Genomic DNA, 16,917 nt, shown 5'->3' on the forward strand with positions numbered 1-16,917 from the left:
GACAAGGATTCTGCTGAAACTCATCCATTCTGTCACACCTACCAGTGCAAGACTGGAATCAAGGTGGTGTCATTACAGCAGCTCTCTTATATAGGGATTACCTGAACCCTAGGCCAGCCTCTCCAAAAGAGAGTAGGGGGGAAGGAGAAGAGGGGGATTTTTAAAAAGAGGTAGTGAGGTAAAGCTTTTCCACCTGGGAGCTCAGCAAAAACAGGATTTTCTATTGTACAATAGAACCTACAAGAATAGGCTGCACAGTCTCTACAGATACAAGGAATGCAGCATCTGCCACTTTTATTCCTGGAACAACTTTAATCAGATGTTCCTTCTGCAGGCACAAATAGGCATGAACTTAAGAGTCTACCCTCCACGTCCATCTTTACAGATAATTTTTTCTACTAGTTAAACCTGTCCTCTTGAGTTAACTCTCCACCCTGATCTGGAGGGAGGCCCCTCATCTTGGATGAAGAGGTTTCACACCCATATAATCCTCCAGGACAACTTCAAGAGTTAAAATAAGTCTAGTAGTTTGCTCCTCATCTAATGTTCCTTGAGCAAATAGCCCTTTTGAGAAGCTGCTGATCAGTGTAAAGACAACATGTGATATTAACACTGCTCATGGAAATTCAGCCACTGTCTAATGGAGATTAAGGAGATGGATAAAATACAGCTGTCAGAGTATATTACATTGCCCATAAAAAGGCATCTCACTCACTATTGGCTCCATTCTTCCCAATGAGGTGTCGGTGAAACTTGTGGTCAACATTGATCTCCACATAATCCATCCGGTTGATCTGCAAAGAGCAGTGCAGGGTTAGGCAGACTGCAGAGTACTAGTTCTTGTATCTGTTGTCCATAATAATTGAATATCAATGCTAGTCCTTTGACAACTAACCACAAACATTCCTACTGCTGCTGAGTTGAACAGCATCATCAAGTTACTCTGGTCTGTACTAGTAATGTCCAGTGTGTGAAACACTAAGCCCCCATGCAATCTCACCAGTCCTAAAGTGAAAGCCTTCTCTTGTGCAGCTACCACCACCTGGAAGAGTCTTCTTGTATTGCATCAACACCACTCCCTCTCTTAATAAGTCATAAGGCAAATTACTGAGGGTCAGAGAGACAGAGGATGCTTCATGATGAATGCTTTAATTTCAGCTCATTGTACGTGTCTAGACGGCCTGCTTTTTGTCAAATCCCTGTCCCTCATCTGGGGGTATAATGTTTATAAAAGAGGATATGCAAGTTAGCCCTTGTTTCTTGTTACTGCCATCTCCACATTCTTACTTTTACAATAGTTCAGAGCCTTACCCCACTGAAGCTACAACATGCCAACTCACCAGATCCTTGACCATGACCTCAATCTGTTCCTGAGCCACATTCACGTCCTCTGTTGGTCCCTCAAGGGTGATTTTATCTTCCCCTTCAGTGAACTCGATATGAACCTTTAAACAAGACAAGGAATGCCGTAAGAGCTTCAAGACGTGTAACCCAAATCAATGCTGCTGGCCATGACAAAGCCATCCATCTCTGCTGCTGAGGGCTTTGTTTCTCTTCCACTTAGGGAGCACATAAGTTGCATGTTATCCTTTGCTTATTTTTATGAAGCGACAACCACCTATATCAAAGGCCACATGGTTGAGTGTCTAGAGCAGGTGCCCTGGGTTCTACTCCTGACTCCCATAGTGACTTTGGGCACCTCACTCCACCTATGATCTCCATTTTACAGATGGTGAAAAAAAAAAACCAAATGAACACACCAGCTTACTGACCCTTTGAACAGCACCATACAGAGATGCAATTACTACATCTAGCGGTTGTTTAATAAGAATTGCACAAACTTTCATATGAAGAGTTCAGCCTGTCTTATTGATTATTTGAACCTATATAAAATGGAGATATTCTGAAGGGAAAAGTGGTATTACTGATCCCAACTGCAAGAGCATCTTGTAAAGGATGCTCTCTTCTCCATTCCCATCCATTTCTAGCGACATTCCTATAGTATTTACCAGAAATCTAAACATCTTTTGAGAGGTTTGGAGAGAAAGAGCAGAGATCATCTCTCTAAGGAAAGAGAAAGGAGTTGAGTGGAGTGGGTGAGGCTGCCATAAACTATCTATACCTTTGGCATCTGCTGAGTGATTTTGGCCAGATTTTGTCCCTTCTTTCCAATGATGAAACGGTGAAGCCAAGAGGGGGCAGAGACTGAGGAGACGGTGAAGCTGTTAGCCTAGGGAAGAGGAAAGACTATGAACGTGAATGACTATGAAGGGACATCACAATATACCCACCATTCAAGGGCTATTGAAGCTTGCATCTCAGCACTAGCCTTGTTAGTGCAGAGTTCTCAAGTTAGCTAATCGATATAGAAGAGCACAATGGAGATGCTCATGGCCTCTAGATGCTTGGGGATCCATTCAAATTTATGCCTTTTAGCCAGAGTAGTGCAGAAAGTTGCTTATGGGTTGGGCCCCCCCCCCATCTAAAAGACATCACTTGGCAACTTAAGCTGACATGCTATTTTGCATTACCTTGGCATAGACTTCAGTCAATGCCTGCCCAAGTTTTTCAGGCTCGCCACGCAGTATCACCGTCTCAGAGCTGCTGTCAGTGGGTGGGATCTCGACTGAGACTCCAGTTTTCTCCAGGATCTCCTGCAGGGAATTCCCCTTGGGGCCGATGACATATTTGTGCTGGGACTTTTTCACCTCCACTGCAATGGTCGTAGTCTTTTTTTTCTGTGTGGGGAAGAGGTGTGAGGGCATCAATCACAAGTGGCAGGGAAAGAAAAGGGGGGATGCCACCAGATATAGTAAAACTCTTTGCCCAGAAAGGAGCAGGTTAAGGAAGAAAGAATGAACCAGTTGCAGAGTAATCCAAGACAATTAAAAAAAAATAATAAAATTTAAAGTTGGGCTCTTGCTGGGATCTATGATCAAATGCGGTGCTTATAAGGATTTTGAAGTAAAGCATGCCATCTGCTATTAGATTGTAAACTCTCTGGAGCAAGGACAGCCATACATGCATGCACATATGTATATCGTACCTACCCTGATTCCCAATTGTGTTCTCAAGGTGATACCCAGACTGCAATAAGTACATGAGTTATACAATAGGGATTTCAGCAAAGGTTAAGTACTCAGCCTCAGCCATGGGGGAGCAGTCCTGCAATTCATAGCTGGAATGTCAATAGCAGCTAATGGAAAATTAACAGGAGAGACATGTACTCTGCAGCTATCGTAACAAGCCAGCTAGTCTCCAAGCCCCATTTGTCCTGAAACTCCTCATTCCCTCAGTTTTGGGATTTTTTTTTGTTTTTTAAATAAACTCAAATCAGATGCAACTCCTTGTGGCAGGCTGACCACAGAAGAAATTTTAGAAGCTGAACATTCAATACCTCACACCACCACGAGACCTACTTTTCTCCAACAGCAGATGGGCACATGGCTGAACAGATCCAACAGACATAAAACATTTTTTGGGAAGGGTAACAAAAAGGGGTAAACAAGAGGAGAATATGGTGGGTAACATAACATAGGGAGGAAGAGGCAGCTATGAATGTGAGAGATTCTCTCTAGAGCACCCATACCTTCTCCTCATAGATCTTCTTAATACGAGCTACAGCTTGGGCCAGCTGCTCCTTTTCACCTGTGAAGACTATCTCGGTCTTGTTGACGCTGGGTGGTGGAATGTTGATGCGCGTCCCTGTCTCCTGCATGATCTCACTCACCAGCTTGTTGAAAGGGCCAGCAATGAAGGGATGGTACACTTTATCCACATCCAGTCTCTCCACTGCACGCTTATCCTTCACAAAGGCAAAACAAGCCAGATTATTCACAGAGCTTCATGGGTATGTTGTAGGTAAAGTGTCTGGAAAGTCCCCACTCTGGAGAGCAGAGTTCTCAAGTATGACTTCTTACCTCTCTACAAGAGTGCCCTATACTCCTGGATAAAAGTATCCCTTGTGTTCATAATCCTTTTAAAATCTACCCCTTAAATCAGGGGTAGGCAACCTACGGCACACGTGCCAAAGGCAGCACGGGAACTGATTTTCAGTGACACTCACACTGCCCAGGTCCTGTCCACCGGTCTGGGGGGCTCTGCATTTTAATTTAATTTTAAAAGGAAGCTTCTTAAACATTTTAAAAACCTTATTTACTTTATATACAACAATAGTTGAGTTATATATTATAGACTTATAAAGAGAAACCTTCTGAAAATGTTAAAATGTATGACTGGCACGCAAAACCTTAAATTAGAGTGAATAAATGAAGACTCGGTGCACCACTTCTGAAAGGTTGCTGACCCCTGCTTTAAATCTTCAGCTTCTGTAAGAGTCTTACTACCTCTATCAGGGGTCGGCAACCTTTCAGAAGTGCTGGGCTGAGTCTTCATTTATTCACTCTAAATTTAAGGTCTCGCGTGCCAGTCATACATTTTAACGTTTTCAGAAGGGCTCTTTCTATAAGTATAACTAAACTATTGTTGTATATAAAGTAAATAAGGTTTTTAAAATGTTTAAGAAGCTTCCTTTAAAATTAAAATGCAGAGCCCCCCGGACCGGTGGCCAGGCCCTGGGCAGTGTGAGTGCCACTGAAAATCAGCTCGTATGCCGCCTTCGGCACACGTGCCATAGGTTGCCTACCCCGACCTATATCACGACAACATTCCCATCCATGAAACCCCTCCTCCTTTCACCTGGCACCTATAGCATTTTTCACCCAAGGATCTCATAACATTTTAAAATGGTAATACCCCATCTTTGTAGAAACAGAAAGGTGGAGGAACGGAGCCAGTGGCACTCACGGCTTGAAGCCAGGGCTCCTGACTCCTAGAGCTGCACTTTGACCATCAAACACAACACTGTCTCTCCACTGAACTATGGTCCTTTTGTACAATGAGGCTGCACCATCTTGTGCGATAGCATACATCTATCTACCTGTTCCCAGGAGGCAGGAAAGATGAAGGTGCCACTCACATACCTGCTCGGCGGAGATCAGCAGGATCTCGTGTCGGGCCTTCTCTATCCCTTCCTTGGTGCCAGTGATCTTGATCTGGTTGCTGGGGTCATCCGGGCGGGGGATCTGGATTTTGGTTGCAGTTTTGAGCTCCAGGTCCTGCAGCTTCTCGCCATTCTTGCCAATGACAAAGCGATGATGCTCCTTGGGAATGGTAACTGTCGCTGAAGCCTGCAACACAGGAACCAAAACACTGGAATGAGTACTCGTCTGTCATGGTTAGAAACAGAAGACCCTGAGAGGCAACTAACTTGGATGGTGTTACAGAACAAGACAAGTCCCCTTAGCCAGGGCTATGTTCTGTCTCAGGAATAAGACACTGATTATTTCCCTCTGTGGAGCCTTATTACCAACAAAAATGAAAGATTAATTGCTTTCCTCACCCAAATAGCAGTATTTTGAGTTAATTTAGATCTTGTATGAGATACAAGAAGGAAGCTCTGGAGACTGAAGTCCCCTAGCTGCTGATGGCAAGGTCCCCTGGATACACCATAGGAACGAGCAGCACAAGCAACTTCATACTGCAGCTACAGTTTAGAGAGACTGCCTCAAGGGCAAGTGTTGATTCAGACTTTTGGCCTCTGCTGCTAAGGTTGCCAAGACCTTAGCATGTGGGCACTTGTTCATTAGGAATTCAATCAAGACCACATATTTCACAGAGAGCAGACAGCTATTAGATGGTAACCTTTGCTCACTACTGAAGTGGTACGTTTGAACATGTGCTCTACTAGCAAAAGGCACTGTTCCTGGTGTCATCCCAGGACTGTAGAGGCTACTTTTTCAGAACCTACTCTCTGAATCTGCCATTAAGGGTTAGGTATGTGCTTGGGAATATTGCCTTCTCTTGTATATCCCATCACTTCCGTTTTAACCTTTTTGCTATCTTGGTGGCTTATGATACTATTGGATCTCTTGATGCCAGTTCATGTATATTAAGACTTTAAAGTTACACACACGAAAAAGTCAGAGCAAAAAGAAAAAAAAAAAAAAACCACAAAAAACCTTAGCGGTGTAGCCTATAAACAACTTAGGCTTCAACTCTACTGCCTGCTACGTTTTTTTTGGTTTTTTTTTGTGTGTGTGTGGTTAAAAACAAGAGATACAGTGATGAGGAAGGGGTGGACAAAGACACTGTGCAAGCATGATAGGAAACCTTAGCCTGATGTCCCCAAATGTGCTATATTCAAGCAAAAAGTGCTCTCTTACAGCAACTCCCAGATGTGCCCCATTCTAGAGCTTGTATCATTGTTTACCATCTGGTTGGGTGCAACGTGTGGGTGGAAAGGTACTGTTGTGGTGCGTACATTAGTGTTATTATCAATGGCAACTGCCTCTGCTGCAAATGCATTTGAGAAACCTTAACGGCAAGTCAAAAGTGAGCTGAGAGATGTTAAAAAATAGAAAGCCTTGATAATACTTTTGTCCTCAGACAGATTATAAAAATATGCAGCAGTAAGAGGAGAAAACAATTGCATCTATGGGTTTCTGGTAACTCAAATCCCACTTGTAAGCTATGTCATCAGAAACCCCGATTGTATTACTATCTAGTAACTCCTCTCCTTCACCTCCCCCATTTATCTGTATGTATATACTACACTAACAGTTAGCCATCTCCCAGGAAATACCAGCTTCTTGTGAGGGGTCTGCAGTCTCTCCAGGTGCAATGTCTTGTTTGTATAGCAGATGTTGCAGGGATCTTCCTGGGGAGGAGTTTACACCATGGCCTGTAATTAGCTTTGAACCCTCTTTCAAGCCTGGTCTCCATCCCGATTCATCATTTGTGCATTTTGAAAGAGGCAAGGCAAAACTAGATTAGTCATCTAATTACAACTCTTCAGTTTATGAGCACCCACACCCAGAGGCCTCCAAGCAGCAGGGCATCTTGTTGGAGGAGCAAAGACAAGTAGAAGAGAACAGTTAGATACACTCACCTGTGTCTGAAGCCGAGCGACAATCTCCTTCCGAGCTTTCATGACTGCTTCCAGCTTGCCAGAGACCATGATCGAAAGGCCCTGGTCCTTTGCAAGAGAAAGCTCCAGATGAGCTCCAGTCTTCTGCATGATGTCCAGGCAGATCTTGGCCTGCTCTCCTTCTCCAAACTGGTTCATGTCCTTGTATTTCCTTTCCTCCAGCGGTACATGAAACACCTGATCAACAAATATAACAGGTGAGGAGAGGGCAGACTATTCAGCGTGACACAGGCTATTGAGTTATATGGACAAGCCCTACTGCTTAGGCTACAAGTTGGGTTACTACACTGGATCTTTGCCCTTCACAAAATTAAGATACTCATGCAGTAGGCTGAGCCATCAGTTCTTGGCAGTTTTAATAAGATGTTTTATTTATGCCACAGGAATCTTCTGCATGTCAGCATTACGTGCTTTCAGAGGAAGGTGCAAGAACCCCACAGCAGGCAGATGTGGGATAGAATGAGACCTTTCTGGGAACAGACTAACACCCCAACCCTAGTTAGAGATGAACTTAAGCCCTGAAGCATGAGCTTTTATATCCTTTCCACGTTTTATTATTAGGTATTAGAACTTGGGATATTCTTGTCCATTCTCAGGATTACCAATACTATTTATGAAATGAGGGTATATGGACAAGAATAAGACTCTTTTAGCTAGCTCTTCTTCCACTGAAAGCTCTATCACAGGAATGCTGGGCATACTCCTCTCTGCAAGCAGCACCCTTTGGTTTAACCCTCTTGGCATATCACTTTCACCTGCAGTACTTCTTCTCCTTGTACCCTGGGTCACTGGAGAGGAAGAAACCATTCTCCACCCTCCCTCAGCATACTACCTAATGAGTTCTTAAGGGATGCTCATCTGTATTCTTTTTGGAATGGAGAGGAGATACACTGTTGCGGGGGGAAGGAGGGGGGAGATGAGAAGTTTGGCTTCCACCAACCTGAGTGATGACAGAAGCCTTGATCGGTCGAATTTTGCTCCAGGCACCAGCCGGTTCCTGGGCAGTTTCCAAACATGCAGCTTTCTCAGGAAGTGGAGGAAAGGCATCCTTATAAGTTGGAGGGTCATTTTCCTCTTCAGAGTTTAAAGCTGCAACTGCAGTGAGGCAAACAATACAAAGTTTTAATTGCCAGCAATTCTCCCATTCATGCCCATTGCAGATGTCTATTTAAGTAGGGTTGACGGAAGCAGGTTGTGCATGATTAGGTTTACTACTGCAGTGCCCAAGGACCAGCCCAGAACAGGGTACAAAGAGAGAAGTCCCAGCCCCAAAGAGATTAGTCTAATTAGACATGACAAACACAAGGTGGGGGGAAAGAGCAAAACACACCAGCAGAATGAAAAAAGTGATGGCAACAAACTGCACATTAGTGCTACAATATACATTTACTTAAGGTGGGTTCAGTTAAGAGGGGGATCAGCTATATGCAAAGAAAAGTAAAGAGGATGAGGCAGACAGGGCAAGGGAGAGGAAGGTAGGAGGGTCAAGTCTGGAGTCAAGCTGAGGTGAAGAGACTGAGGGAGATGGAGGGTTGGAGCAAACAGAGCAGAGAAAGTCCAGCAAAATCCTGGATATTGGGCAAGGGGCCGGGGGGAGCTCAGGTATGATCCACTAGGGAACTAGCAAGAGCTCTAGGTACACTGGACCAAGTTAAGACCTGTTGTGAAGTAGATGCAACTCTTCTCAAGTTAGAGTTGGCCCACTGTGTTGAAAGGATGGGAGACAGAGTCCATCAGTAGCTTCTCCTACATAGCTGTGGCCATGAAAACCTGTGTGTGTGTGGCAGGAAAGAGCCCCCGGTGCCTGACCCTGTTACTAAAAGAGCAAGTACTCCCTCATCACTGTGTGTTGCTCTCCCAGATACACCCTATTCTACAGCATGTACCACTGTTGACACAATCTGCTTAAAAGGAGGATTCTTTGTAGAGGCTGAGAGCCTGATTCTGTCAGGGCATTTATACCTGGGCAAAATAGATATGAAATACTACTATTCTGCTCTAGGTGGGTAACCATAATCTGATGGCCCAACCATACTGTGAATAAGGAGATCTCCCCTTTGGCTGCCCACAAGTACCCTGCAATTCTGAAGCACTTGTAGGCAGCAGGAGGGACCTTATGTGTGCAGCAAATATCAAGTGGGATTTCATAGGAACTTTGTGACCATCTTACCTTTCACCTGTTGCTGAGCCAGGCCGCTGCGGTGTTCAGCGAAGCTCTCCTGGGTCAAAACTGCCACAGAGCTCATTGTCGATTTCCCACCTACACACAATCCGGGTATGCCACTGGGAGAGAGAACGGTGCACTGCTTACCATCAGCATCACCATAACCAAAACCAGGGAGAGGTGGACTTCTCCATGGGCAGAACTTAAGAGATTAGTTTAAAAATTAATTTGGAGTGAAGGAGCCACTGTGTTTACCTGAGAGCTTCCATAAAAGTGAAAACACCTCCCCCATACCATGCCCAGGAAGGAAGCAGTGACTTTAAGAGATTCTTGTCAGTATCAAGGGAAAACCATTTCTCATTTGTGTGTGTGTATACACACACACACACACACACACACACACACACACACACACAAAATAAGAGTTCGTTAGTAGAGCCCTGCATGGATAGAAAATTTGTATCCACATTCAATCTGCAAACATGGTCCGCGGATATACAGCGAAGATCTGCAGATTTGCAGGGCTCTATTAATTAGCAGCCACACTTCTGCATGGCAGGGAAATGCAAAATCCACTTCCAATAATTTTTTCCTATTTACCAATGGATTTGATTCTGCAGTGACCACAAAGGACAGTACAGTACTGAGGAAGGTTCTGTATCTTGCCTAGCCACTGCCTCTGGTTTCTACTATGTGGACTCTTGTCCTCTCCCCACTGCTTTCTATGCTTGGAGTACTATCACGGAACAAACATTAGCAACAAATCTAGATTTTAAGCATTTAGCCAGGTTCTCTCTCAGATTCATCCTTGGTAATCTGAGTCCTCATCCCCTTTCATGATCAACTACAGCTCCACGTCACCCCTAGCTTGGCAAGCCAGAATCACTATGACCAACACTCATACAAACTGTGTGAAACTTGCTTCATGAGCAAGATTGGAGTTAAGTCCCTCTCCTGACAAACAGCCCTGAAAAACAGTTGCTTTAAAGGAGCAAAGCGGTCTATAGCAGCTCCCAGCCTCAAGCTTTTCATTCAATCCAGTAACAGAACGTACTGACCTTAACACAGCCCAACATTCCACATTCTAAACTCAGTGATCAGAGTTCAGAAGGGTGGTATGTCCACAGCCTATGCCTACAGAAGAGGGGAACACAAGTAGACTAGCACCTTCTAATCATCCTATCAACATTTATCATTAAGGTGGGTTTTTCGGTTGTTTTTAAATTAAATGACCATACATTGCTCTGATGGGATAAAACTGCAGAAAGGTGCTCTCTAAAGTACAGGTCCATCATGCAAGAAAGGCCCATAATGAGAAAAGATAGCTGTGGGCAGATGGTCACTGCAGAACATTGGTAATTTCTCTTTGCTGAGCAAGTGGCCCAGGAACAGGAAAGTCTAACAGTAACTTACCAGCTAAATGGTCAGTAGCCAGAAAGTCCGTCCTGTTAGCTGCCTGTTTGTCAGCCTGCCAGCTTTTGCTTTATAGAAAGAAAAAACAGTTATTAAATCTGCTCCTAGACAAAAGAAAATATGACACCCCCCCAATCCTGTAGAATTTCAAGAGTGTTGCCTTTATTGTATTTTTTGTTTCAAACTAAGTAAGCCTCTGTGCCATCTCAAACTTGCCCATCATCAAGGAAGCTCCAACACTAACTTACAGATTGCTGCATCACCTCCATATTGTTTAACCACAACCATAGGGAATCACCAGCACAAAGCTAAATCCTACAGGAAACTTTTTTTGGTTACCCTGCCTACAAAAGCCTATATAGTGTAAGACTGAAATACAGCAGATTAATAACAGATGTAGGATATGAATCGTAAGTTTCAGGGTTGAAAACCACAGCATTAACAGCAATCCATCTAGTTGGAGGAAACCACCTGAAAAACTGCCAATAAAATTGACAGTTGTCAGAAGTTAGGAATGTAACTGAGTGAAGCCCGGGTGAATCAATGCAGACTCTTCCTCAGAACCCAAGACAGAGAGACATAGCTGCATGCAGATAGATGCTGGTTATAACACACTAGACACTAAACTTGAGTCTTGAAACATATTCTAAATCCCCCTGCCAGGTATACTCACCTTGTCAAGAGAGCTTCCCCTAGAACTTCAGAGATTCTGAAGTTAGCATATAGGCAAACCCAAAAGCTAACATCTAATCATCAGTTGGAGGCACAAGGCCACCTTTTACACGAAGTACTGCAGTTTTCCTTTGAAGAGGCTTTCACTAAGTGTTCCACAAATGACATCTCCTAAATCCTTTCCCCACCTTCTCAATAAGCCAGTACCTCTATCATTTCTTTGACTGCCCCAAAGCATGCTAGAAGTGTCACAAAAGTCAAGACTCAGTCTTTGCTGCTAAGAGGTCACAATCTAAACGAGATATGACACAATAAGTGATGGTGATTGACTAAGGGGGGTGGGGGAAGAGGAGGAGGAGGAAAGGACAAGAGCAGCAAGCCCACTACAATGTGAAGGCCTGATCCAAAACTGATTGAAGATCTCTGGGAGTCTTTCAACTGTTCCCAAGGCCAACTTAAATCAGGCCTAGACACATGATGGTTCCCTTAGTTTTTGGTTTTACAAAAAATGTTTACTCACCTTCTCATAACTGTTGTTCTTTGGAATGGACATGAACAATACCTCTCAATCACGTGTGTGCACATGCATGTGCACAGTAGCTGGAAGATTTCTCCCCTAGCAGTATCTGTTGGGTTGGCCTGGGTGCCCCCTGGAGTCACGCCTTCACTGCGCCCAAAAGAGGGGCCTACCGACCCACCAACCCCTCAGTTCCTTCTTGCTAGCTACTCCAATAGAGAGGTAGGAGGGTGGGTATTGGAATGGACATGAACACCACATCTCAAAGAACAAGGGTTACAAGAAGGCGAATGACCGTTTTTTCTTTAAGTGCTTGTTCATGTCAATTCCAATCAGGTGATTCACAAGCCCAAGTTCAGGAAGTGGTGTCAGAGTTGTCACTGAGTGGAGCAGTGCTCGTCCGAAGGCTGCATTGCGACTATCCAGCAGGCCAGAGACATAGTGCGTGGCAAAAGTATGGATGGAGGACCACATCGCTGCTCTGCAGATATCCTGAGTGGGAACACGAGCCAGGAACACTGTTGATGAAGCCTGTGTCCTGGTGCAGTTCGCAGTGATTGGAGGTGCAAGAATCCCCCCCAGCTTATAGAACTCACAAATACAGGACGCTATCCATGACGAGATGCGTTGTGACAAGACTGACTGACCTTTCATTCTGTCCACCACTGCCACGAATAACTGGATCGACTTTCTGAATGACTTTGTTCTCTCCATGTAGAAGGCTAGTGCCCTGCAGACATCCAGTGAGTGAAGTCTGCTCCCTGCTACTGGAATGCGGCTTAGGGTAGAACACGGGGAGAAAGAGGTCCTGGAAGCGGGATCTCCAACGCCTGGGTCCGACTGAGGTCAGAGAGCTGCCTCCATGAGGAGGATTTTAGCCACTGCCTACTTTTTAGAGTTCTTGGTCAGAATTTCCAACAGATCTTGCAGCAATCTTTTTGGTGACCCTTGCCCAGACACTATAAACAGGAGGCATGGGGCTCACTTTTAGGCAGTCCTAGCAAGTCTTGAAGCTGGGGGATCATGGCATCTCCCAGTGGCAAATAAGGGGGAGGAGAGGGGAAACTATTAACAGCGAAAACCGAAATTACTGCTAAGCTGCTTGCCGAAGCAAGAGCACGGGGAAGTTCCAGCTACCATCACTGGTGGAAAGAAGGAACGGAGTGAGTGGCGGGTTGGCAGGGCCCTTTATTAGGTGCCATGAAGGTGCAATCCCAGGGGGCGCCCAGGCTGACCCGACGGATGCTATGGGGGGGGGAGGGGTGGGAAGAAATCTTTCAGCTACTATACACATGCACGTGCACACAACTGATTGGAATTGAGATGAACACGCATTCAAAGAAGAACAAACATTAAAGTTATTTGTATTATAGTTATAGTAGCCAGCAGGGAATACAAAGGGAAAAGGTTGAGGGAAGGTGAAGCTAGCCATTCTGTTAAATTAGAGCACTGCCAGCAACATGTTCTGGAAGGAATATGCCAATATATTTGTATGTATGGCTAATATTCTAAGTTAAGAAACAAACTCTAGTCTCGTCAATGGTAAGAATGGAGTCTCCATCCTTAGAGGTTTTTAAGGCCTGGCTTGACAAAGCCCTGGCTGGGATGATTTAGTTGGTGCTGATTCTGCTTTGAGCAGGGGGCTGGACTAGATGACCTCCTGAGGTCTCTTCCACCCCTAATATTCTATTATTCTAATGACAGAGTCAGTGTGATAACATCAAGGTTAACAGCTCCAAGCAGGTTAAGCCATGATGGTACAGTCAAATAAAAGTATGTTAAGTCACACCCTTCCCAGAGTTTCAGCCAGAGATAGTGACACGATGGACACGAATATGGCTGAAGAGGGCTTCACCCAATCGTGACCCATGAATAGCAGTAAGGATACAGAAGGAATATTACTATCCCGGCCATAAGCAGTCACAATCTACACAAAGATCGCAGATTTCTGTACTGCCTAGAACCTGAATCCATTCATGTTGAAGACTGCAGTGCGTAGATGTCTGGAAGTGATTCAGATTTCCCAAAAGAACACAATTTCCTGCTAAGCAGGAGTGGGTAACTTTGCACATGCTCTGCTCCTCAAAGGTTATGGTTAAGGACAAGGTGTTGGTGCACTGTGACCTAATTTAGTGCCCATCTGACAGGGACTTCGGAGCACAGCTGCTGGTTTCACTGAGTCCACACCAGCTGCAGTGATTCTCCTTGCAGTCAACACCAGAGCAATGTATTTAGGAACAGGAATCCCTGAGGTTTAGCAGTTTGAATTACTGCTCTGTTACTGGTAGAGCAGACTGAGTGGACATTGTTAGTCTCCACAATTACGCAAGCTGTGAGATACATTGCAGTCCTCAGAGGGTCATGCCAGGCCAGAACTGAAGTGGCCATCAAGTCAATACATTCAGATAATGGGCCACTTATTAAACCAAAGGGATGCCCCACCTTTCAGGGAAGTATGGCCATACTTTCTTTTCACCCAACAAGCCACGTTCTCATGTTTTAAATGGCTTTGTTTCACTGGAAATTTCAGAAGCCCATTGGATGAACTGCAGTTCCTAGGCAAAGGGGAACAACATGGTACTCTCAGCAGCTTTTCTTAAAATTTTGTTCTGAATGTGTGTATGCAAGAACAAATACATATGAGACTACACGGCAAGCCACAATTTAGATTTTCAACAGGATCAGCATTTTTGGACAGCAGTAGCAAATCATTGCCATTTTAATCTATTTTTAATTAAAATGATTCTCATTTGGGTAATCAAGTTAAATTACATCACATAAATAATCAAATGCACAGAAAACAGAAAGGGTGGCTGAGGTCAGCTCCCTTCGACCCTGCAAAGCTCTGGTGTACTGTTATTTATCCCAAGGTGTGATCCCCTTCATGGACCTGCTTACCCATCTTCAGAGTAGGGACTTCATCTGTATTTACTGCACGTACTCTACAAAACATGCTGAAAAAAGTGCTTTCAGATAGATGCACTCCTAAATATAACCAGCCTAGAGACTGATTAGTTAAGAACATTATAGCATATTTCTCCTCTCTGACCACTCCTATTTTATAACTACAGCCAACTTTTCCACCTTAAAACTCAATTCTCGTCCATGGCCAGTGGTTGTTTCCTGTACTCGTGTCAGACCACAGCCCTGACAGCAACACCCACTATGAGAGTGGAGTCCCTAGTTCTGCATCCTTCTGAGGTAGGGTATGTCTACAAAGCAATTAAATACTCGCAGCTCATCAGGCTCAGACTGCAGAGCTGTAAAACTGTGGTGCAGACATCCAGACTTGTGCTGGAGCCTGAGATCTGAGACCCTGCAACACTGTCCCAAACCCAGGCTCCAGCCCAAGTATCTACACCACAATTTTACAGCCCCGTAGCCCAAGCCCCCAAGCCTGAGTCAGCTGTCAGGACCAGCCATGGGTGTTTAATTGCTGTGTAGACATACCCTGATAGCCCCGACAGAGCAGTGCAGGCTCCACACTTTCCTTTGAGGTTGAAAATTAATTCACCTTTCCAGGATGGTCTGTGAAAATTCCCCCCAAGACAATCGAAGATCCAACCGGTCTAATTAAAAGGACAAGAGGAGATCAAAATACAACAGTTTGGTCTTGCAGGGTGACATGGTAGACAGGTTATGCAGTCCAGACAGGTTAGTTACAGTGAATGCAAGCCGCCCTTCTATTTTTGGAAGTGCGCCTTCTCTCCCCATTCCCTCACCCTTGCCCTCCCAATTTCAGCCTCTGATTGCCATCACTCTGGCCCCACTTGGTCAGGCAGCCTCTCAAGACAGTCTCTGATTTCAGGTGTTTTATGCTGCCTCACAGATGCCATACAGCCTGTGCCCTTTTTGATGTTAAAGGTGGGACAGAACATACTGTCCCATCAGGCATGTTGGGTAAACTTACATCAGCATTTAATAAATGCAATATCTGATCTGGGGGAAATTTCAGTCTGTTCTTCATGCGACAAAGTATCCTTGATCTCAGCCCCCACAAATCTAGCTTTAGAATTATTTCAATTTCTTTTCACGAAACCTTACATTTCAAATATACCTTTGATCTTGCCTATACTTTAATCAGTTTAAGACAAAGTAGTCAATAGGTGGATGGTGGGTCAAATCTGGACAGCCAGATGCTTTAGAATGGACCCTGAATTTTTTTTATTTACTAATCATTATTTTCTCTGGAGTCTGGACCTGGATTATACCTTGACCAAGAAATCTGGACCCTTGACAAAAAATAATTGACTACCCCTGGATGATTGGATACTGGTGACTGGTTTACATATCACTTATAAGGCTGAAGCTGTTAAACTGACTCAAGCTTTGGGTGCCTTCAAACTGACAAGATTTTCTTTTTTTGTAGCTTCCTCTTACCAACATTTCTAGTAGATTGTTACTTGACAGATGAAAAGCAATCTATCCCAATCACACACAGATCGAGAGTAATTCAGACAATTTGTTATAATGCAAGCATATTCTAACAAAGGCATTCATAGCAGATTCTGAATGGGACTGGACATTTTGCTTAAGTGAAGCCTTATGTCTAAAGTAAAGAGAGAAGAAAAGTTTTTTTTTTTTAAAAATAAGTAATTAGCCTATCTGAAATCTGTACATGTGCACACCTGTGAGGGGCTGCAGGCAGACTTCCAAACCATTCTGAAGTTTAGAAAGACTTTAGGAGTTCCCTGCAGAGAAAGCAGTGTCAGTGTAGAGCAGAAAGTAATTTTCGCAAATGCCACCTCAGCACTGCCTGTACCAGTGACCATTCATAGCTTCAGAGAGGGGGAGGGGAAAGTGATGACGGGGAGGTGCAACCTTAAAGGGCCAGTAAACCTATCAAATCCCTCCCTAGTTAACTGCATCTACAAGACTACTTTATTCACAAAAGCTTGAGCTTTAAAACAGGCCACCCAGAAAGATTAAGAGTTGTTAAACACCAGATAATGCCCCTTACAAAAACCTTGTCGTCTTCAATATGGTCAATTATAAATTGATTAACAAACTTCATTTGTGTATTAGTCTAACCAGTGTTTAAGTGCTCTGTAAAGCTACTGTACTAGTCCCAACTCCAATGAAGTTTAATCCATTTCTCCTTAAATCACCAAACAAGTTTATAGATACATACATCCAAGATGCCTAGTCCCTAGTTATTTATAC

The 16,917-nt window shown here is 44.2% G+C and overlaps 1 protein-coding gene across 5 annotated transcripts in view; it reads right to left on the reverse strand.

Annotated features, from left to right (window-relative positions):
- HDLBP (high density lipoprotein binding protein) overlaps positions 1-16,917 on the reverse strand; it is a 112,913-nt gene that overhangs the window by 43,285 nt on the left and 52,711 nt on the right. For all 5 annotated transcript variants that reach the window (XM_050965356.1, XM_050965358.1, XM_050965357.1 and 2 more), the window contains 10 exons: positions 10,566-10,633; positions 9,159-9,271; positions 7,929-8,083; positions 6,950-7,165; positions 4,983-5,189; positions 3,590-3,805; positions 2,532-2,738; positions 2,123-2,230; positions 1,341-1,445; positions 716-794 (listed from right to left, as the gene is read on the reverse strand). In XM_050965356.1, coding sequence (XP_050821313.1) covers positions 716-794; positions 1,341-1,445; positions 2,123-2,230; positions 2,532-2,738; positions 3,590-3,805; positions 4,983-5,189; positions 6,950-7,165; positions 7,929-8,083; positions 9,159-9,234 — 1,369 coding nt within the window. In that variant the 5' untranslated portion in view covers positions 9,235-9,271; positions 10,566-10,633. The remainder of the gene's footprint in view (positions 1-715; positions 795-1,340; positions 1,446-2,122; positions 2,231-2,531; positions 2,739-3,589; positions 3,806-4,982; positions 5,190-6,949; positions 7,166-7,928; positions 8,084-9,158; positions 9,272-10,565; positions 10,634-16,917) is intronic.

Source organism: Gopherus flavomarginatus, chromosome 8 (assembly GCF_025201925.1).
Source record: "Gopherus flavomarginatus isolate rGopFla2 chromosome 8, rGopFla2.mat.asm, whole genome shotgun sequence".
NCBI classification, from domain to species: domain Eukaryota; kingdom Metazoa; phylum Chordata; order Testudines; family Testudinidae; genus Gopherus; species Gopherus flavomarginatus.